Source organism: Petaurus breviceps, unplaced genomic scaffold, assembly GCF_028583685.1.
Source record: "Petaurus breviceps papuanus isolate PSGF00001 unplaced genomic scaffold, PetGlider_PUasm1.0 140, whole genome shotgun sequence".
Classification (NCBI taxonomy): Eukaryota; Metazoa; Chordata; class Mammalia; order Diprotodontia; family Petauridae; genus Petaurus; species Petaurus breviceps.
Genome location: NW_027185698.1, coordinates 48,791,117 through 48,812,562, shown reverse-complemented (window position 1 = coordinate 48,812,562; position 21,446 = coordinate 48,791,117). Strand labels below are relative to the sequence as shown.

The 21,446-nt window shown below is 49.8% G+C and overlaps 2 protein-coding genes across 7 annotated transcripts in view; one reads left to right on the top strand and one right to left on the bottom strand.

Moving 5' to 3' along the window:
* The first annotated feature begins 6,384 nt into the window (after positions 1 to 6,384).
* On the top strand, positions 6,385 to 12,382 carry LOC138149202 (N-acetyltransferase 8-like). 3 transcript variants are annotated; one of them, XM_069072217.1, is made up of 4 exons: positions 6,385 to 6,492; positions 10,580 to 10,779; positions 10,989 to 11,727; positions 11,975 to 12,382. In XM_069072217.1, exons 3-4 carry the CDS (start codon positions 11,003 to 11,005, stop codon positions 11,985 to 11,987), a joined length of 738 nt encoding a protein of 245 aa, XP_068928318.1. In that variant the 5' UTR covers positions 6,385 to 6,492; positions 10,580 to 10,779; positions 10,989 to 11,002; the 3' UTR covers positions 11,988 to 12,382. The 3 variants fall into 3 exon arrangements, with proteins under 3 accessions (XP_068928318.1, XP_068928335.1, XP_068928327.1); XM_069072226.1 differs by lacking the exon at positions 6,385 to 6,492 and adding an exon at positions 6,519 to 6,662; XM_069072234.1 differs by having other exon boundaries at positions 10,989 to 12,382.
* A 3,698-nt stretch (positions 12,383 to 16,080) lies between these two features.
* The window catches only part of EBF4 (EBF family member 4), a 108,907-nt gene continuing 103,541 nt past the window's right edge, over positions 16,081 to 21,446 (bottom strand). For 2 of the 4 annotated variants that reach the window (XM_069072177.1, XM_069072185.1), the window contains 2 exons: positions 20,323 to 20,520; positions 16,081 to 17,438 (listed from right to left, as the gene is read on the bottom strand). In XM_069072177.1, the coding sequence (XP_068928278.1) occupies positions 17,407 to 17,438; positions 20,323 to 20,520 (230 nt within the window). In that variant the 3' untranslated portion in view covers positions 16,081 to 17,406. Of the gene's footprint in view, positions 17,439 to 17,458; positions 17,886 to 20,322; positions 20,521 to 21,446 lie in introns of those variants that run through there. The other 2 variants (XM_069072193.1, XM_069072203.1) reach the window with 2 other exon arrangements.

The following is a 21,446-nucleotide window of genomic DNA, read 5'->3' as shown; positions in this document are numbered from 1 at the left end:
CTCTCTCTCTCTCTCTCCTCCTTCTCCTCCTCCTCCTCCTCCTCCTCCTCCTCCTCCTCTTTTTCCTCCTCTTCTCTCCTCTCCTTTCTTCTCCTCTCCTCTCCTCTGTCTCTTTCTCTGTCTCTGTCTCTGTGTGTCTCGCTCTGTCTCTCTCTCCCTCAAAAGAAGGGCAACTGATAAATTCTTGATTTTTTTTGATGGTATTCTCATTCTCTATGTCTCTCTTCTGTTTGTGCCTCTCTGTCTAATTCTCTCTCTCTTTTTTTGTTTTGCTTTTTGGAGGGCAATTGGGGTTAAGTGACTTGCCCAAGGTCACACAGCTAGGATTTGTGTTAAGTGTTTGAGGTCACATTTGAACTCAGGTCCTCCTGACTCCAGGGCTGATGCTCTATTCACTGTGCAACCTAGCAGCCCCCCTCTCTCTCTTTCTCTGCCAAAAACAGAAATGCTAATAATTTCTTAATTTCATTTGTGGATTACTTCATCTTTTAAAATATTGTAGTGTAAATTTCTATTTTGGACTTGATTCTCACTCATATTGGTTGCAGAGGTGAAGATGATGGGAACCTTGTGGGGAAGTAATTACTCCATCTTAGAATCTGTGATAGAGTAGAAACCCAAGCATTCATCTGACATGAACCTTTGATTCTAGGAGAACAAATTTCAAAGGGTTCAGAGAAAGTATAAAGAGGATCCCAGGGATTAAAATTTTACTTTGGGAAATCAGCTCAAGAATTCTCATCGTGAGAATTTCATTCTCAGGAATAAAATTTAGAAGACACAAAGAGAACAATAACTAACATGATATGTTGAGGTTTGCAAAGTGATTTGCATACTTTACCTCATTTGATCTTTGCAAGAACCCTACCAAATAAACACTATGAAATTATTATCCCTTTTTAAACATATGAGTAAATCAAAACCCATAGCAACATAACTCAAATGATCAAAGATGGGATTTGAACTCAGATCTTGCCTGATTCCCTTCTCTCTGACAACCCTTCTCTCACTACACAAACTGCCTCACTAATATCTGTATCACTCATATCTTCTCTGATAAGGAACAAAAGTGGAAACTATCAAAAGATACCATTGCATCGGGGTGGCCAGGTAGCACAGCGAGTAAGAGCACCGGCCCCAGTGTTGGGATGACCTGGGGATCAAATCCGGGCTCAGATACTTAGCACCACACTCAGAAATAGCTGGCTATGTAACCTTGAGCAAGTTACTTAATCCCAATTGCTTTAAAAAAAAGATACCATTGCAAATGTACTGGGACCATGTCAACTAATTTAGGTTAAAAAAGACAGAAGGTGGAATGAAGAACAGGTAATAGTAGATGAATAAACTTATGACATGTTAGGGTAAGGGTATCAGGAGAAGTAAAGCTCAACAGGAGATAAGGATGAGGATGAAAAGTAAGGATGAGGAGTAAAAGGTATTTTTAAATATATTGGGGGAAAGATGGGAATCAAAGAAGAGCTAGGGCTGTTGCTTGGGGGTAAATAGGATGGGATGAGAACAGATAAGAGTGAAAAGACAGAACAAATTTATTCTTATTTTGCCTGTTTTCTCTGCCAAGAAAAATGATCTTTGGATTATAAAAAGGGTTAATATGGCATTGGTGCCCAGGACAAGTAGGGACATGGTGAAAGAACTCTTTATGAGTTCAAGTCACTGGTCCAGATGATCCATCTTTGCCAATCACAGATTTAGAGCTGGAAAGGACCTCAGAGGCCATCTGGTCCAACCCTTCATTTTACAGAGGAAACAGAAGCCAAGGAAAATCAAGTGACTTGCTCAAGGTCACAAAGGTATCATCAGAGGTAGGATTTGAACAGGTCTTCTGACTACAGAGCCAGTACTCTTTACGCTGCCTTCTGTACACCGTGGAGTACAGAAGGAATTAGCAGATGTGATCATAAAAAGTGATTTTTGAAATGCTATGGATAATTAGTGAAGTTCTATGCAATTATAAGAGGAAAACAGATGATTTTTTAAAAAGAAAAGAATAGAGTCTGCAAACTATAGGGCAATGAGCTTTGACTTTGCTGGGAAAATTCTAGCATAGATTATGAAAGGGATGGCTGGTGACTATTTAGAAAAGGAAGCAGTTGTTATGAAGAGAACACAGTGATCACAAAAGCCTATATGACTTCATCAAGAACATTTCATAGAATTAAAGAATTTCAGAGTTAAAAGGAAACTCAGTGGTCATCTAGTCCAACTTAAACCTGATTAAGAATCTCCTACCCAAGGGGTCATCTGGTTTGCTAAAAGTGCAATGATTTGGGAGACTCCACTGGAGACCTCCTTCCAAGATGACATTGACAACTCTTTGGGTCCAGTCATTCATCCAGTTCCAAGGTCATGTAGTTATACTATTATATAGTCCACGAATCATCATCTTATCTGTAAGATTATCACAAGGAATTTTATGAAATCCTTTGCTACAATCTATGTGAATTATATTTGCAGCATAACACTGACCTATCAGTTAAGGAACTCCATCAAAAAAAGAAAATAAGGTTAGTCTGCATGACTTCTTCTTGGTGAAGCCATACTGGATCCTTGTGATTACTGATTCATTTCTGAGATGTTTACTAACTAACTCTTTAATAAGAGTGGAGAAAATATGGCCTCATGTATTGATTGGTAGCTAATGTGACCAGGTATAGGAAGTTTCCCCCAATACAAATGCACTCCATACACACACACACACACACACACACACACACACACACACACACACACCCCTGATCACAGTAGGATGAAAGACAGTTGATTGAACACCAATACCCAAAGGTTTTTTCAGGATCTCCATCCCATAGTGTCTTGGCTCTGGTTTTCTTCCATATGGTCTAGAGTTTAAAATGTAAGATGTTTGCAGACAATGTGTGATAAATTTAATCACACATTAACTCAATTGCCTCCATTAAGCTTTGGGTAAATCTCAAAGAATTAGGTTGGGGACCTATATTCCATTGGGTCAGGTGTCAGGAGGCAAATCCACCTTCCAACCTTCAAACCAGTCAATGAGGTTTTGGGAAGCTGTCTACTTTGGCTACCCAGTCCAGACTCATCACTCCTCTCTGGGCCCTGATTGGTTGCTCCCCAGGACTCAGGTTCCTTGTACTCAGTTTTCTTCGCCATCTCTAACTCTAATCTCCACTCTCTTGGTGCTGCTTCCTCAGGCAGCAGTAATTATCCACCTTCGACATCAATGTGACCTCCCTAGGACCTTCTCTTTCTATCTGAAAAACTCCCACATTCACAGGGAAATGGGTATTGAACGTATTGTGCCCACATTGTTTATCAAATGTAGAAAAAATGAAATCAAAAACATTAAGTGTTTCTACATGGAGCCTTCCACTCCTAGCCATTCCCTGAATTCTTTCCACTTCTGTTCCCATATCTTCAGGCATGAGATTCCTGAATCTCATTCACCCGAAGCTTGGGGAATGAGGAAAAGGTATGTACATCTAGGACTTCAGATTCAGGTCATGGAGTGTAAAAAAAGACAATGAAAACATGGAAAAAGAGAGGTCGCCCTGCTTTTGGCTCACTAATCCACCAAGGTTTAAGATAGCTGACACCCTCAAGTACCTGGGACCTTCTTTCTTCCTTACACTTGGATCACTTACATGTGCTCCACAGTCTCAGTTTGGCCCCATGGTACTGGTTAATGTCCCTTCCTACAATCCAAATCACTGACAGTCTTGGGTTGTTTTAACCTAGCCTTCTTGATCCAAAAGGCAGGTAGGTGGCACCACAGTTCACAGAGCGCCCAGTCTGGAGTCAAGACAACTTGTCTCCCTTAGTTAAAATCCGTGCTCAGACGCTTACTAGCTGTGTGACCCTGGTCAAGTCACTTAACGCTGTCTTCCTCAGTTTCCTTTTCTGTAAAATGAGCTAGAAAAAAGGATATGGTAAACCACTCCAGTACCTCTGCCAAAAAAAACCAAATAAGATCACGAAGAGTTGTATACGACTGAAAGCAGGAATCCTACCCAGCTCTTTGCTTCCCATTCCCAGCCTGGTAACCAGGACATCCATCACTGACGACGCAAGAAAAAGAGAACCCCAGACTGATGTGCTCATGCACAAATTCTATCCCCTGTAACCTAATGCAGAGTTTTCTGTCCCGGAGTGTTTCTCCCTCTGTGGCAACTTCGATGATCATTCAGTCTGCTTCAGCTCCCCTCCTCCCACCCCAAAATGAAACAGTAGTACATCAGAACCAGCTAGAGTTGCATATCAGCTTCTTAGAAGAAGGTCCCTAATGGGGTGCCTCAAGGACCCATCTGACCTTGTGCCCTCCGACATTTTTTTCATGGACCTTGACCCAGGGATAGATGGTATGCTTACTAAATTTTGAGATAACAAGGCTAGGATAGATAGCTAATTTGCTGGATGTCACATTCCAAAACTAAAACAGAACAAAACCTTGATAAGTTATAACATTGCGCTGAATCTAAGATGAAATTTAATAGGGATAAATGCAAAGTCTTATATGTAGAATTTTTTTTAAAGATGACCTTTACAAGTACAAGATGGGGGAAACATGGCTAGATATTCACTCATCTGAAAAATATTTTGGGGTTTTAGTGGGTTACAAGCTCTATATGAGTCAACGGGATAGAATGATATGATAGCAGGAAAAGCTTATTCAGTCTTAGGCTGCATAAAGAGATTTATAGGGTTCAAGACTAAGGAGGAGATTGTTCTCGCCCATTCCATTCTGGTCTGTAATTTAGTGTTCAGTTCTAGCGCATTTTTGAGAAGGATATTGTTGTGTGACCTTGGGCAAGTCATTTAACCCCAACTGCCTTGCCTTCTCCCCTCAAAAAAAAAAGAGAGAGAGAGAGAGAGAGAAGGACATGGACAAACTGGAGATTATCCAGAGGAAGGCAGACAAGTTGATGTTCTCACAGTACAAAGAGTCTTGGATTTGGAATCAGAGGACCTGGGTTCGAATCCTGTCTCTGCTAGTTACTTCCTCTGTAACATCTGCCAAGTCACCTAACCTCTTTGGACCTCGGTCTCCTCCTCTGTAAAATGAGCAGGGAGGGAGCTGGTCTAGATGGTCTCCAAGATTCCTGTGTCATATGATCAAGCATCTGAAAAGAACAGTGGATATTTAAACTGGAGGAGAGATCTCTTTGGTAACAAATATTCCAGGGAATATCTCATGGAAGAGAGATTAGTTTTATTCTGCTTGGTCCCAGAAGACAGAAATAGGGCTGATGGCTCACTCCAAGAGAGTGAGATTTAGGCTTGATGTGAGAGGAAATTTGTCAGAGAGAAGGAAAGTGAAATGGATTTCAAGGGAGGTGGTGAGTTTCTCAGAGTTCTTCCAGAGAAAGCTGAATGTTACGGAAGGGGTTAGTGCTGAAGTAATGGTTGGATTAGGTGACTTCAGATGTCTTTCAGCTCTCAGACTCTTCAATTCTCTGAAGTTGTAACACTCTAAGATGAACAACGACATTCTAAGGCGCCCCATAATGCAACCTTGAACGATTCAAGTAAGGAGTTCTCTCCACAGATAGTGAGCTCCTTGTCCCTAGAAGTATGTCTATTTGTGCTAGGTGACTCCAGAATCAACCAGTCAGAATTGGTTTCCTCCTCTACATGGGGATAATAATAGTGCCTACCTCCCAGACTTGTTGTGAGGACCCAACCCAATTCAATAAACATTTATTAAGCACCTACTATGTTCCATGTACTGTGCCACGGGTCGGGGATACAATTAATATAAAGACAATCCCCCCCCTTCAGGGGGTTTCAATCTGAAGGGGAGACAACATAGAAAAGGAGACAGGAAAGGGGAGAGGAGAGAAGGGGAAGGACAGGATTTTTAGGGGAGCAAGACCAGGGACTGATCAAATGAGATAACGGTAGAGTTCTTTGCCCGCTGCCTGGCACACAGCACTGTATAAATGTTAGCTATTATTATTATTTGGGTGAGGCTGGGTGGCACAGGAGATAGAGCCTTGGGTCTGAAGTCAGCGAGACCTGATTTAAAACCCAGCCTCAGATACTAGCTGTGTAACCCTGGGCAAGTCACTTAACCCCGTTTGCCTTAATCCACCGAAACCACTGCAGCATCTTTACCAAGAAAGCCCTAAGGACAGCATAGGCATGCTAGGGTGCAGGGGTCGCGAAGAGTCCTTCACAACTGAACTTTACACCATGAGCACATCTAGCTGGACGCTTAGGGGATGCTTCGGCTTGGGATGCAGGGAGGGAACGCCGAGCGCTTGGAGAACACAGGCTCCCAGCATTCACCCACGTGGGGGCCCAGGAGGGTTGGGAGAGCGCGGCCCCACCCCTTTCTATTGCTCTCTCTATTGGCCGCAGAGGAGGCGGGCCTCCCTCGGGGCTATCCAATCGGCGGTCTCCGGCGGCGCCGGCGGCGGTGGATCACGTGAGCCCCGCCGGGTGGTCCCGGAAGGAGCGGCCGTTGGAGCCCAGCCCTGAAGCTAGAGCCAGGTGAGCACCTGGGCTGGCAGGGCCTCGGCGGGTCGCGGCCTGGGGTCCTGCAGTGGGGGAGAATCGGGAAGAATCGGGCCCGGGTGGTGAAGGGAGGGTCCTCCCCTGACTTCCCTATGCGGATCTCTAAGCACGCGCCGAGGGCCTGGGCCTCAGCCTTCTGCAGAGAGGTGCGCGGACGGGTTGGGCTCGGGAGGGGAAGCCCGCTCCAGAACCTGCTGTAGCTCCCTCGTCCTGTCCATCCATACAGGACCTCCCAGGACGGGGCCGGGTCCTTGAGGGGAGCTGGAGCTGGGAGGAGGGAGTGGGCCGGCAAAGAGCCCGCTGGGCGGGGCCATCGGATGGGATTTCAGGCACCTGGGGAGGAAGGGCGGGGTCAGGGGAAAAGTACGTCCCCAGGTCACCTGCGCTTCCAAAAGTGAGATGCGAAGACCCGGGGCGGCCCACTGGAGACGCCTTCCTGGGGGACAGGGGACCACTAGTGCCAGCCCTCGGAGCTGGCATCCTGTAGGCACACCATTATCGCAAGCCCTAGAGCAGGAAGCGTCAGGAAGGCGGGGCTTGGGGAGAAGAAAGGGAGTTCGGGGTGAGATGAGTCCGGGGATGTCACCAGGACTGCCCACGTGGAGCTTTAGCTTCCCCCCCCAGAGTCCGAGATGGAGTCAGGTCAGGGGGAGATGGTAGAAAGAGTAAGGGGAAGACCTGGATCGAGTGTCGGACTCTGCCACTTACCTCCACCGCCACAGTGGCAAAAAGACTGAAGCCTGAACCTTGGGGTATACCTAGGTTCAAGGATGATTTCTGCCAAAGAGCCAAATACTCTGTTTGGGGGGGAGGTTCCCCAGAAGCCAAAGGAAAAGACAGGCTAGGGCTAGGAGGAGTGGGTAGTCAGTTTTCAAAGTCATATGCTGCATAAATGTCTAAGAATGAGGACAGGAGAAAATGGTCATTAAATTTGTAGATTAGGAGATCACTGGTGATTTTAAATTCCACCTTAGAGGTGGAAGCTGTCATTTGTCCGTTATTCTTTTATTTTTTTGTTTTTGCAGGGGGGAGGGCAGGACAGTTGAGGTTTAGTGACTTGCCCAAGGTCACACAGCTGCTAAGTGTTAAGTGTCTGAGGCCAGATTTGAACTCAGGTTCTCCTGATTCCAGAGCTGGTACTCTGTTCACTCTGTCACCTAGCCGCCCTTTTTGTCCTTCATTCTTGAAGAGGATCGTGACATCAAGAAGGTGATGCCATGACTTTCAAGAGAATTGGATTTAAGTGAGGGAAAACTGTGCAAAGTCACCAGCCTCACTTTCTCCTCTGGAGCCACCTGGGTCCAATGGCAAGATATAGATCAGAATGATTGAGATGGCCCCGGATGTAGTGGGATGCCTTGGCCTTTTTAAGCTAAGGTCTTTCCTGGGTCTCAGTTTGACTGAGGCAACACCCATTCAGTGATTAAGGCAAAGGTAAGAAATGAGACAAAGAATGGCTTCTTTTTATCTAATCAAAAAAAATCAATCTGGAGGGGAAGTGTTGGTATCAAGTCCGGGTGACTTTCTAGGATTTTATCAGTAAAAGAGGAACTATACAGCATGTGGCCTTTGACCACATTCTCTCTGACTGCTTTTTTGTCTCTTTTGCACTTTCTTCATCTACATCACACTCTCTAACTGTGTGTGTTCTTTTAAGCTCTCTCTGGGGCGCTCATCTCTTTTCTCTCTCAACTCTCTCATTTGGTGATCTCATCAGTTATGCAGATGATTCCCAGATCCACCTCTCTGGCCCAGATCTCTCTCCTCAGCTTCAGTCTAGCATCACTGATTGCCTGGTGGACATTTGAAGCTGCAGACATCTCCAGCTCAACAAGCCCTAAACAGAACTCTCTCCTTATTTATCCCCCCCAAACCATCCCCCTTCTGAGTTTCCATTACTGTTCAACGTCATCACCATCCTTCTGGGCACCCGTGTTTGGTATCCTGCTCAGCTCTTCTTTCTTCTTCACCCTACATATCCAATCACTTGCCAGATCCCAGCATTTCTTTCTCTACCACACCTCTAGAAAATGTCCCCTTCTCTTCATAAACACAGCTGCCCCTCTAGCTTAGGCCCTCTTGCCTAAACCAGAGATGTCAGACATGTGGACAGCCCTTGTGAGTACCACCACCCAAATCCAATTAAAACATAATCAGAAAATGTTTAACAAAATAAATACAAAGACAATAAAATATGGATAACATATTTTAAAATTAAAGCAATCTCAAGGCCACAGGGACCCTTATGTGTGGTTTAGTGCAGACTTTTACAACTTGGTAGTAGGTAGGGGCCAAAATTAAAATAGGCTAAATTTCTTTGGGCCACAGTTAGGTTAGGTGAGGAGAGACAGACTTACGATGGTTGGTTGCTGGAGTCTTGTGACAAACAGGAAAGTGTGCAATGGCAATCCTACATTTTTCTTGGACCACCTGAAATCCTTTGGCCAGCTGCCTGTTCTGCAAGCCTGGGTTAGTGGCCTGTTTCAATTTCAGTTTGACCCCGGCCAATAGCTTCTAATTGGTTTTTGTGCCCCAAATCTCTCTCCACTCTAATCCATTTTCCACTCAGCTACCAAAGTGATTTTCTTGAATCACACATCTCACCATGTCACCCCTCCTTTCCATAACACCCCCACTCACTAAGCTCCACTGGCCTCTTTTGCCTCCAGGATCCAATAAAAAGTCCTTTGTTCAGCTCTTCCCAATCTGGCCCCTTCCTTTCCATTCTGTTCCCCTCAGTGTACTTGATCAGCCTCCTTGCTCCTCACATATGTATGACCCTTCATTTCCTGACTCTGGGGCTTTGCACTGACTGTTCCCTATCCCTGGAATGCTGCCTCACTCAGCCTCTGACTTGGAGAAGCTCCAGCTTCCTTCCTTTCTGGGTATCCCCACAGACTAGGTTCCTTCCATATCCTGGGCCTTTCTCTTGTGTCGTCTGATTCGCATGTTTTATAAGTTAGAATGTGAGCTCCTTGAGGGAAAGGATTGTTTCTTATTTTTCTTATATGCCCAGTGCTTAGCAGTTTCTGGCTAATAATAAATGAGCATTGATGAGGATAGCTTGAAGGTCAAAGGAAGGATTTGTTTTAGTTTGGTTGTTTTGTTTGGTTTTAGGGTAAGGAAGACCTGCAGGTGTTTCTAGGCAGAAGGGAAGGAAGCACTACCTGGGGAGAGACTGATGAGGGGGGTTAATTGGTGGGCCAAGCTCCTGAAGTAGATAGCCTCAGGCACCCTGGGGAGAACTGCCCCCCTCCTCTCTCTGGGCTCAGCCTCCTTTTCTGGGCTTATTCAGACTAGGTTGGAAGCTGAGAGATGAAGAGATGGAGGAAATGTTGGGGGTCCTCTGGGCTAGCTCTCTCTTTTTGCATATGAGGGAGGCTATGGAAGTTGTGATTTATCCAGGATCACACAGACAGTAAGTGGCAGAGTTCACTTTCAAACCCAGACCTTCTGACCTCAAGGTCGGAGTCTTTCCCTTGCATCATAATGCATGTAAAATACCAAGTCTCTGTTTTTCTATCAGTATTATTCGTGAGAGAAAAGGGGATGTTATTTCAGAAGTAAATCCCCAGTTCATTCAATAGCTATTGAGGGACCACTAGTGCTTGGGATACAGAAACCCAAATGGAACCGTCCTTGTCCTCCTGTTTACAAATAAAGACATAGGATGTGGGAGAGGACGCACTAACAGTTGAGGGGGGAAGTCATGGAGAAAACCAAGGAAGGGGCCGGAGCTGAGCTCCGAAGAACAGTCTGGACCCTGATATAAGCAGGTGGGGTGTTGGCTGTGGGGAGCTATGTGTCTGCCCAGACAGTGGGATCCTGAAATAAAGCTGACCAGAGGGCCTAACCAACTCTAGGAGGGTTCAGTGCCAGGCTGAAGGGGGCAGGGGTTGCTCCTGAAGGTTTGGGGGTGGGGAAGCAGATGTTGGCAGCTGTGTGGAAGATCTGTTCCAGTGGCCCAGATGAGAGGTTGTAGGCAGTCCAGAGGGGAGGCGGGAGGTGCTGCCCAGGCCAGATTGGCCCTCCTGATTTCCTGACTCATACTATCTAACTCTAGTCTCTGCATGGAGGGAGGACCCTGATTGCTGGCCTGGAAGTCATTATCTTGTCTAGAGCCGCCTTCTTCATGCCATCAGGACTGCTTGATTTCAGAGGGTGCTCCAGCCTCATCTGTCCTCATCTTGGCCTTACTCAGCCCCCTTCCACACTCCCATGAATGAAAAAAAGAAGGGGACATTTCATTCGAAACAGGAACAGGTAAAAGTTTATCAATCTCACCAGAGACATGAGACCTCCTGAGTCCTACAGTGTGTTTGCCCTGCAGCAGGCCCCTTAGCTTCCTATTGCTAGTCTGAAAGGGAAGCTGGGACTCGAACCCAGTGCCCTGATTTTGGGGTATGGTGAACCTTGGGGACCTCTGGGTATAACACTACCTAGCCCTCTTCTGGTCCCTCTCACCCCTGCAGGCCTGGACGGAGGGATGGAGGCCAGGGCCACAGACCTGGCTGATGGCGATGGGCATCTTCAGGTGCAGGTGCGGCCCATGGCCCCAGGGGATGAGGCTGCCCTTCGTGAGCTCTTGGCGGTGGTGGCAGCAGAACTCGGTTCAGCCCTTGGAGCCCGGATGCTGTGGCGGCCATGGTTCCTGCTGCTACTAGGATGTGGCTTTGCACTTCTGGCAGCCTCCTCCCACTCCCTCTTGTTGCCCTTACTGGTCCTGGCGCTGCTCCTGGCTGTTGGACGCCCCGCATTGGCCCATGTTTGGGCTCTGTATTCCCACCAAAACATGAGCCTTGGTCTGGGGGCTCCAGGGACCACAGACATTAGATTCTGGGTGGCTGAGGACACAGATGGCAATGTGGTGGGCATGGTGGGTTTGTCAGGGATTGGGAAAAGTGGAGATGGGGAGTTGGAGCTGAGGTCTCTGGCTGTGAGCCAAGAGCATCGGGGTCACGGGGTGGGCAGGGCCCTGTGCCAGGCTGTGCTGGCCTTTGCCCACGGCTACCCTGGCTGCCGGCTTGTGGTGCTGGACACACATATGCTCCATAGGCCTGCCCAGAGGCTCTTCTCCAGCCTTGGCTTCCATCCAGGCCCTGCATGCCTACAGCCTACACTTAGTGGATTCCTGGCTGACCTCCCTGTCACTCGCTACTGCTATGCCCTGACTGGCAACAACACAGAAGCACACAGCCCAGCGAATGAGGAGTAAGCTTCTGCTTGTCAGCCAGGGGACTGAGCCTCCATCCGCCCCCATCTGCCAGCCCAGAGAAGCCTCTGTACTGTGGCTGCTAGGGATGGGGGTCCTTATGGCAACTCAGCAGCCTAGAGACATGGTTGGTGAGCCTGCGGTGGGTGGGCACTGGAGCTGTGAGGTGGGAGGATGCTTGTAGGGGCAGGAGGTGGTGATGGGTAAGGTTCAGACTCAGATGGGTTTCCTGGGAACAACTTTCAGGGGCCTGAGCTGAGAAACCGAAGGGAGCTGGAGGGGGCATCTGCTCCATGTGGCTTCTGAAAGAGGACATAAAGGGCTTCCAGTCATCTGCATGGCAACTGGGCTGGTCACCAGGCCATATGAGGTTTGGCTGAAAGAATCTAGCAGAGCTGCCCCCTGGTGGAATGGGCTGCCTTGGGAGAGCATTGCTAAGGGGCTCCAGGCTGAGGCTGAATGATCACTTGTGGGTGGGGGGATGGGGCAGAATTCCAGCTCACCAAGGGGGTTACCCTCTCAGCTTTTTCCTAATTCTTAGATACTGGGGCTAGGCAGGCTGATCCTGTACCTAGCACAGAGACATTGAATGAATACTTCTTGGATTGGGGTGTGGACAGGGCCTAAGAAAATAAAATTATTCCCCACCCTGTTCAGCTCTGTCTCTCTCTGTTGGAGAATTTTCAGAGGATTATTAGAAACAGAAGTGGGCATGTGGTGCTTCTCTTCTCTTAGAGATATTGGATCTGGGTGTGCCCACATCATCCTCCCTGCCCCATCTAAGCTGATAGGCCTGGACCTGTGAAGCACCCAGCGTTAGGCCTTAAGTCTCACAGAGTGGAACCTCTTCACCTGGACCCTCCCTTAGGGTCACCCCAAGGACCATTGCTCAGGGCTTTCTTTCCCTGCTAAGCTCTTCTGATCTGTGGGCCTCATCCACTCCAGCCTGAAGGCTGCCTGACTTCCTGGGCTTCCCAAGGGCTTCCGCTGCGCTGGAAAGAGTGTGGAGTCTGGAGCAGAGTGCATTGTGGGCATCTTGACCCCGACAGTGGTGAGGGGGCTCTGCACATGGGAGGCGTCTCTTAGATTTTTGTTGGACTGAGGATTGTGACGTTTCATAAGACAGCTCACCCCTCTGAGCCTCCGTCAGAATAAGGGGAATCAGACCTACCTTGTCCAGAGTGCCTTGTAAGTCAGTCGGCAAGCACTCCTCCTGTGCCAGCCACTGTTCTGGGTGCTGGGGGTGCCAGAGCAGACACTCTGCTCATTACTGTTGTCATTTGTCATCCCCAGCTGCTGCCATCTCCTGGTGCCTGATTCTGACTTCTCCACCCTTTTCCCCTTCTCTCTCATGTGGCTGGGTCCTCCTGGCAAACTAGGCATTTCCTATGATTTATTTCTTAGAGAGAACTGACTCTGGAATAATAGATGGGGGTAAATCATAGATAAGCAAATTCCCCAGCCCACACTGAGCAGCCTGACCCTGGGGCAGGGATTCTTCCCAGAGGCCACCTGCTCCCCTCCCCATCTCAGCCAAGACAGAATGGGCACCTAGGTTTGTCTCCCAGAAGGCTGCAAGCTTTCTCCAGATTTGGTCTGATGGACCTAGCTATTTGATCCATTCAGAAATATTATGCATCCTCCAAGCCAATCAGGGAGTCTTGCCTTCCCCGTTCATAGGGATCTCTTCCTTCATGGGCAGCCCTGGCGATCTCTATTGAGCTGGCCTTTAGATCCCTTTATAGGGTCCCTTTATGGGCCTGGGATGGGGGCTGGAATTCCAGTAGGCCTCTGAGTTCCTGGCCTTGTCCCTGACCCATGTCTGCTCTTGGCCAAGGCTTCAGTGACTGGGTGGGGTGCGCATTGAGTCCAGCTGGCTCTGGGCCCCTGGGTGATCCCGGGAAACTGTAGGGAAGCCAGGTCAGGAGAAGGTACATGGGAGTACAGGCTAGGGAGGGAGTCTCTGTGAAGTAAGCCTGTTTCTGTTTACTCAGTTTTTGTCCTTGTTTGTGTGGTGGTAGCATTGTGATAGTCATGGGAGGTAGTGTAGGAAATGGAGACCCATAAGCCCATCTGGCAGGTCCTTAGGACCTGAGGGGGAGGGCACTTGACCCAAATTTGACATGTGTGTTTTGATAGGAAGACTGATCTTACTTGGACCACCGAAGAGCAGCCCTTCTGGGACCTCTAGAAAAGGCTGTTCAGCATGGAGCCTTTTCCTATGTTCCTGAAGCTGTAATTTTCTTTTTCCTTGTAAATAAACGCTAGAAAATGCTTTTTGTGGACTGGAGTATGTGGTGATGAGGGAGGGGAAATAGAAGATTGGCAGTGGCCTTGCTTGGGTTCCAGGAAGACAGCAGTATTGGTAGGCTGAACCATGTAGGAAGGGTCTCTGAGCCAGGCAGGCTCAGGGACCAAGAGGGGCAGAGGGCCTAGAGGAGGGCTCAGCCAATAGGGAAATTGAGAAAGGGGCAGAAAATGAAAGGCCTGGAGTTGAGGGCAAAAATCCAGCTGATTCAAAAAAGACTTGGTACCCTGGGAAGCTGACTGGATTCTGAGACCCTGGGGCTGGGCTCCTTTCTCCTCTTTAGCCAAGCTCTTTCGTACTTTCTGCTCCATGCCCTCCAACAGGAGTGGTACTTATCTGCTTCGAGATCTCTCCTGTCTGGGGGCATGGCTAGCCACTCTAGCCAGCAGGCCCTGCTCTGAGGGCAGAATGCCAGGTCGGGGGTGGAGTGGGGTTCAGATGGCTCCTGGCCATCAGCCCTGTCTCAGTAGTTTGGGCCCCTTCCTCCTCTCCCTGTTTCTCTCTGACTCTCCCTGGGTCTCTCCCAGCACAGATGGCAGACCTACCCTGGCTCTCACCTTCCCTAGCAGCTCCCAAACTGTAGGGTTTGTTTCCCCAAACTGTTGGCTTTGCATAATGGGCCGTATGCTCCAAACTGCAGAGCCCCCCCTCCCAGAGCCAGCGACAGTGGAGGAAAATGGCCTCCACTCCTCTGGCATGCCATTGGTGTGATTGAGGCCACTTGTAGGAATCTGGGGCTAAGGGCAATGTTGTGTGCAGTCCCTTCCCTCTTCCCCTCTTTGGTCACACTGGGTAGTGCCAAGGACCTTCCTCCATGTTTCCCTTCTTTTCCTGACTCAGCTTGGGCAGAAAACTAAACTAATTTACACCTGCACTCAGACTTTTGGGATACCTTGTACTTTTGCCCCTTGGGGACATGCTGGCAGGAGGCATTGTGAATACAGTGCTAGATTTGGGATCCAGAAGATCTGAGTTCAAATCCTGCCTCAGACACTTACCAGCTGTGTGACCCTGGGTGAATCATTTAACTGGTCTGCCTCATTCAGTTTTCTTCTAAAATGAGTAAATGCTGTCTCTCTTTGTTTTATTTTGTTTCTTCTTTCTTCATGTGGTTCATTACATTGGTTCTAATTCTTCTTTAAAACATGACTAATGTGAAAATATGTTTAATATGAATGTTTATGTAGAGACCATATCAGATTGTACACTATCTTGGGGTGGGGGGGGAAGGATTTAACACTCAAAAGCTTGTGGAAGTGAATGTTGCAAACTAAAATAAATTACAAAAAATGAAATGAGTATAATAATGGTACCTGTGTCCCAGGATTGGTAGGAGAATCCAGAGATAGTTTGTGTAAAGTGCTTTGTAAACCTGAAAGTACTTTATAAAATACACTAAGTTCAATTCAAAGCCAGCTCCTTGTACTGGCAGCATGCTGTAAAATATTTACCAACTGATCATTTCTTTGCCTTTCACCTTACTGTTGGGAATCTGGAACCATATCCTGTCACCCCACTTGCACAGGTAATTGTTTATGGGGTAAGAAAGAAAAAGGGGGGATAACAGCAGATAAAAGTGTGGTCCTTGAGGCCTTTGCCCAGATGTCCCAGCTGCCCCAGCCTTGAAGGGGTTGAGGAATGTGCTCGGGCCCTGCAGACCTCTTCTGTGATTACAAATGGCCTTCATCTCCCCAAGGCTCCATCTGCCGCCCTAGCCTCCCTGCCTGGCTGAGCACTTTGTAGAAGCTTGCTCCACACAGGGGAGGGAACCCAGTCTGAGCCAGAAGAAATGGCAGCAAAGAAATCTCTGGATCTTCAATTACCCAGAAGTCAGCAGAGATGCATAGATGTTAAAAAACAAAAAACAAAACAGCCAAGAACCCTGAGGGAAATGAGGCCTTCCATCCCCAACCCAAAGCCTCCTGGCTTTGGTAGAGCTGTGGGGAAGGGCCAAGAAATGGCCAACAAAAGAAACAGGGACCAAGTCCAGGTGTTTGTCTCGGGGGGCCCATGATGTATGGAAGGCATGAACTGGAGGCAGAAGGGGCATCAGCATCTCCATTTATTGTTTCGTTTCTCCCAAACCCCCTCCAGGACCAAATGACCAAAGCCAGACTCTGGGCTGCCAGCCAGGGAAAGGGGGAGGGCAGGACAGGCCCTTGAGAGATGAGGGGTGGGCTGGAGAGAAGGAAGGGCCACCAGGAGAAGAGACAGTCCAAGACAGAGACAATGGGAGCAGCCCCAGGGGAGGCAGGGAAGGGGAAGAAGGCAGACCTCCAGGCTGGAAGCCAGAGACCGCTACAAGGGGATGTACTCTGGGAGTCTCAAGGATGGGGACGGGGGAGGTAAGAAAAGGGCATAGGTTCAGAATTGGGTGGGTTGCCCCACATTTCCTAGGAGCTTGTTCCATGGGCCTAAAGGGACAAATGTCCTAGAGTTGCTGGTGGCCTTTCCCAGAACTCAGGAGGAAGAATCTGGAACCTTGACTTTGTCCCTGATGGGAGAAGCCAGGAAGCCAGCTTTGTGCGTGAAGTGGGGGTGGCCTTGAGGGGCAAGCCAGAAGGAGGATGCTTGCTGGGCCACAGGCCCGGGAAATGGAGTCAGACAGATTGGTCCTACAATAATGCTCCTACTCCTGCCTCAAAGCTGAGCCCTGTGGGGGAGCTGGGGTCTTCACCCATTACCCTCCCCACCCCCACCTTCCCCTGACCTGTCATTTCTACCCCAGTACCTCCCCCTATCTCCTGTGGTTCTTGGCCCAATCCCTTCCCCAAGTCTTTACCTCCCAACCAGAAGTGGGCAGGCAGAGCCAGAAAAACCTGGGGTTTTTCTGCACATGACCCCCTCCCCAGGAGAAGCTAGGCCAGACATGTTGGAGGCATCGGGCAAGGGCAGGGTAGTGAATCCTCCCAGGGAGTGGAAGGCAGTGCTCCATAGACACCAGATCATCTTCCCTGAGCATTCTAGAGGGCAGGACCTTTCACCCGAACCCCTGCCCCACCCCAACCCATCTCCAGGACCCCCCTCCCACCCCAAGCTTATAATGGGAAAAGGATTGGGAGGATCAGTCCCCCCTAGAACCACACACACACACACATACATATGTACATATGTACACACACCCACATACATACAGTAACATACACCCACGTTAAAATGGTGCTGTGAAGAGAGAAGCCTCCTGTGGCCAGTCCTGAGAGTGGAGGGGAGAAGAGAGAGGGTTGTGGAAGGATAGGGCCCAGGGTCCCAAAGCACGGGAGGTGGCATCTCTCCCACTGCCATCAGGAAGTCCTCTGCAGCTCATCCCAGGCCAGCCTGCTTGTCCCCAGGATCTGTATCCAATGGCTACGTGGTTGTCTTTGTGCAGGCCTCACATGGGGGGGATGAGGAGTCCAGACATGGCTAGGGAGAGGGAGAGGAAAGTCCAAGAAAGCAAGGGGTCCTCCTGTAGCTCCACTCCTCCCCCCTCCTCACCTCCCCGAACATCTCATCCACTCTGTGTTCTTGGCTCAGTTCCAGCTGGGAGAGAGGGGAGGGGACGGGCAGGACACTGAGGCTGGCTCAATGGCCAGGACATTGGGGGATAGCACAAGAGAACCTTAGCCCCTGCCCCCACCCCGGCCAGTCCTCAATCTTTGGAGGGGGTGCCTCACAACCGACAATCCCTGGAAGACAGTGCCAGGCTCCAAGGACAGAGGAGAGAACAGAGACAGGGACAGCAACAGAGACGGAGACAGAGGGGGGCCCTCCAGGCTGGGCCGCAGGACACATACTGTGCTTAGGAGTAGGCCAGTCCCTGTAGGGCCCCAGGGGGGGAATGGAACTTGTCCGAGTCCTCAAAAGCTGGGTCTGTGTCCAGAAGGAGGAGGATGGAGGGGGGCAAGCAGAGGACAGAGGAGTGAAGCACCGGTGGGCAGGGAGAGAAGCAGGGAGTCACAGCAGGGATCCAGGAGGGAGGGAAAGGGAAAGGCAGGAAGGAGAGATGGAGAAGGGCAAGATAAGTGGCCAGAGGGAGCAGCAGCTAGAAGCTGTCCCTCCCACTCCCACCATGATTCCTGTCCCTCCCTCCCCCAAAGTTCACTGTCCTGCCATCACTGGGAATGAAACCAGTCAGGACCAAGGTGGGGACAGACAGTAGCCAGGGCAGGGAGACCTTCCAGGAGCCCTGGAGGTGTTTTTCCCACAGGCCACCTGGCCTCACCATCAGGGCCCCTGGGTTCACGAACAGGTTCATTGTAGGGTTTTCTCTGGGTCCTCCCCACCCCTGGCATGGAGAGGCCTGGCTCACTCAGGCTGAGGGCATTCCCAGGCTGGGAACCACCCAACTGGGCTTGAAGGGGTCTGGTGAGGGTGATCTTATATCTGGTGGGGAAAGCAACAGAGCAGACCAAGGGCCATAGAACACCCCCACCCTACCCCCAAGGTAACCAAGGGCGAGAAGCCTAGCATTCAAAACTCTCAGCCTCACATATGCTACAACTTCTGCTCATCCTTACACAAGGAAAGTCGTTCGTGTGTCTAAGAAAACCTCTTCTCATTTACCCTGAGGTAGAGTAAACAGTCAGAAATACTGAGACCCAGCCTGTTCTACTAGGATCTCCTCGGGTCCTGTTCAGTGAAGTATTTAACATTTCTGCTCATCCCTTCTGGCCTCTGCACTCTCTTCACATCTTTCATGTGAAGATAACAGTCAGACACAGGGTCTGTGGTAGAGGCCAAGGAAGACTTCCTGATTTTCTTTTTAATCCCCCTGTTCCTTTGGCCCTGCTGCACTCCTGTGGGCCGTCTCTGACCCCACAGCTCAACCTCAGGCCTTTCCACCCATGTGCACTCTGAACTCTGGAACCTTCATCCCAGTTCTGAGCCAGCTTCTCTCTGACATTCTCCAGGCACTGGGAAACCTCCTCATGGTCTATGGTAGGCAGGGCCTTTTGCAAACATTCCTAAATGTTTGTTGAATTGAATTGTTTCTGCCCCTGCCTCCTCAGCTCACTGTCATCTGGGGATCTGATGAACAGATTCTCTGATCCTTCGCCTGGGTCCCATCATTGTGAACATGCATCAATGGCTCGGGGTCCAGAACCGAGCCCCCGGGGGGGGCCCAGTCCCAGGCTGACAGCAGATGACAAGGACTCCCCTTCTAATCAGCCTCGAGCCTCACTCCCCCACAGTTACACAAGTGCCAGATGTTTCAAGATTGTGGGTGGAATCCAGATGCTGAATCACATCTGTTTCCCCCTTTGTCTTCACAGCCCATCACTTTATATTAGTAATCACCCCCATTTCTATACTGCTTTAAGGTTTACAAAGCGCTTTCCTCACAACAACCCTGTGAGGTAGGTCTTATCTCCGATGGTTAGTCCAGCTGAGAATGAATGAAATGAGAGAACTTGAACCCAGCCACAGTGTCAGAGATGAGATATAAAGCCAAGGCTTCTGCTCCAAGTCCCTTTCCACTGCCCCACCCCTGCTGCTTCCTGGGGAGGAGGTTGGAGCTGACCCATCACCAAGGGCTCGCGAGGCTTAAACGGAACTCATGTCTGGGAAAGCGCTTTGAAAAGTATAAAGGCTATCCACATGAGAAGGGTGGTGTGAGCTGGCATTATTCTCTCACACCCAGACCACTAGGGAGGGGACCCCACTCTTGAGGTGCTTGCCTAACCCTGTTATTAGTTTGTTCTGATGATGCCCCAGTGCACCCACGATGGTCACTCAAAGGTCATCACAGCTAAGGTTGCCCTTTCCAGGTCTTCATCCTACCAAGACCAGGCTCAACCGGCGTATGATCCAAGGTCTTCTCTAGCTAGGATGTAGGGCTGTTTTCTGGATCGTGCTCAGCCCTGGCCATAGATAACCCAAGCAGAGCACCTCCTTCCCCCTAGGCCCTGGGAGCTGGCCTTCACAATGGCCATCTGTCAACTCTGAGAAGCTGCAAGAGTCAATAAGGACCCAACCAGCGGGTCAACGTGCATTCATTATTTCATTCCACTATCATTTATAGGCATTCTACCCCTACCTGCTTGGTGGTGCAAGAACATGCTTTGGAGAGAGAAGGTGGGGGAGGTAGGACCCCAGTCCCTGACGACTTTCCTAGTAGCAGTCAGCTGGAGGCCACATTTTCATGCCACTGCCCAGAGGGTTAGGAGGACCCTGGACCCACCCTTGTGAGCTGGTCACTGCCAAGGCCAAGGCCTTTTTCAGTTGAGAACTGCCAGTCAACACCCTCAGCTAGCTCAGCTCTTTCTCCACCATGGATACCTTTCTGGTGGAGTGGTAGCTGACTCACCTTGCAGGGCACTGCCATTAGTGCTGGTGCAGGCAGGGGGCGGGGAACCAGGCGGGCGCACCACAGGGGCGAAGGCGCTCTTCTGCTTGACGGCAGAGATCATGTTGACCGGCGAGAAGGAGAAGACGCTGGTGGTGGGGGCAGCGGCCGGAAGGGAGATGGAGGAAGCTGCAGCCAGGGGAGGGCTGGAGGGCATGACTCCGGGGTAGGGGTAGGGAACAGGAGTGACGCAGGAGAAACAACAGGGAAACAGCACTATAGAGAGTGTCCAGGGCGGGGATCTGCTGGGCCCTTGCTGCTGCGGCCACCCTCCCCTCTGAGGTAGCCCTGCCTGGGGTGGGGAGAGGGGAGGAAAGCTCTGCACCGCTCTGGCTTCTGGCCTAGGCTGAGGCAGGGGGAGAGCTGAGCACTCTTGAATGAAATGAACTTTCTAGAGCCTGGCGGGGCCTGGAAGAACCCTGCTTTCCTCCTTAGGCCCAGCTGATAATCTCAGCAGTCAGGCTCCTCTAACAACTGCAGGGCACATGGTGGGATTAGTGATTTGGCCTTTATTTCTTGACAAGAGCAGCTTGGGGTGAGGCTGCAGGAACCTCGCCCTGCTGAGGGACTGCAATATCATAGATAGGCCTGAATCCAGAGGGACACAAGAGTGCTCCAGACTGGTGAGGTCTGCAGCAGCTGAAGCCTTCCCAGGAAGGGGGCTAAGCCAGAACAGGATGCTTTCCTAGGGTCTTGGGCTCAGGGTGAGGTCAGGGTTGGAATCAGGATCAGGAATCTGGCCCGTGTGAACATTGGCTTTAAAAAAGAGAGAAGCTTGGGGTGAAGGAATGATCAGAAGGTGGCACCAGACAGGGTCGTTGTTGGGCTTAGGCACTAACAGGATTCTGAGCAGCTCACAACATCAGAGGTTAGGTTGGCAGAGTCAAGAGTCAGGGAAGAATCATGAAAGCTGAGCGTTCCAAGAGCCCTCAAGTCACCTCAGCCAGCCCCTGCTTTTGGTCACTGCATCCCAAGGCAGGCTTCTCTCAGAACAACTGTAATTTCTAGGCCATTCTCCCTTAGAGTCCACAGAAATCTTCCCCTCTAGATGACCTCTCCCCCATCATTCCAGTTCTGCCCCTCTA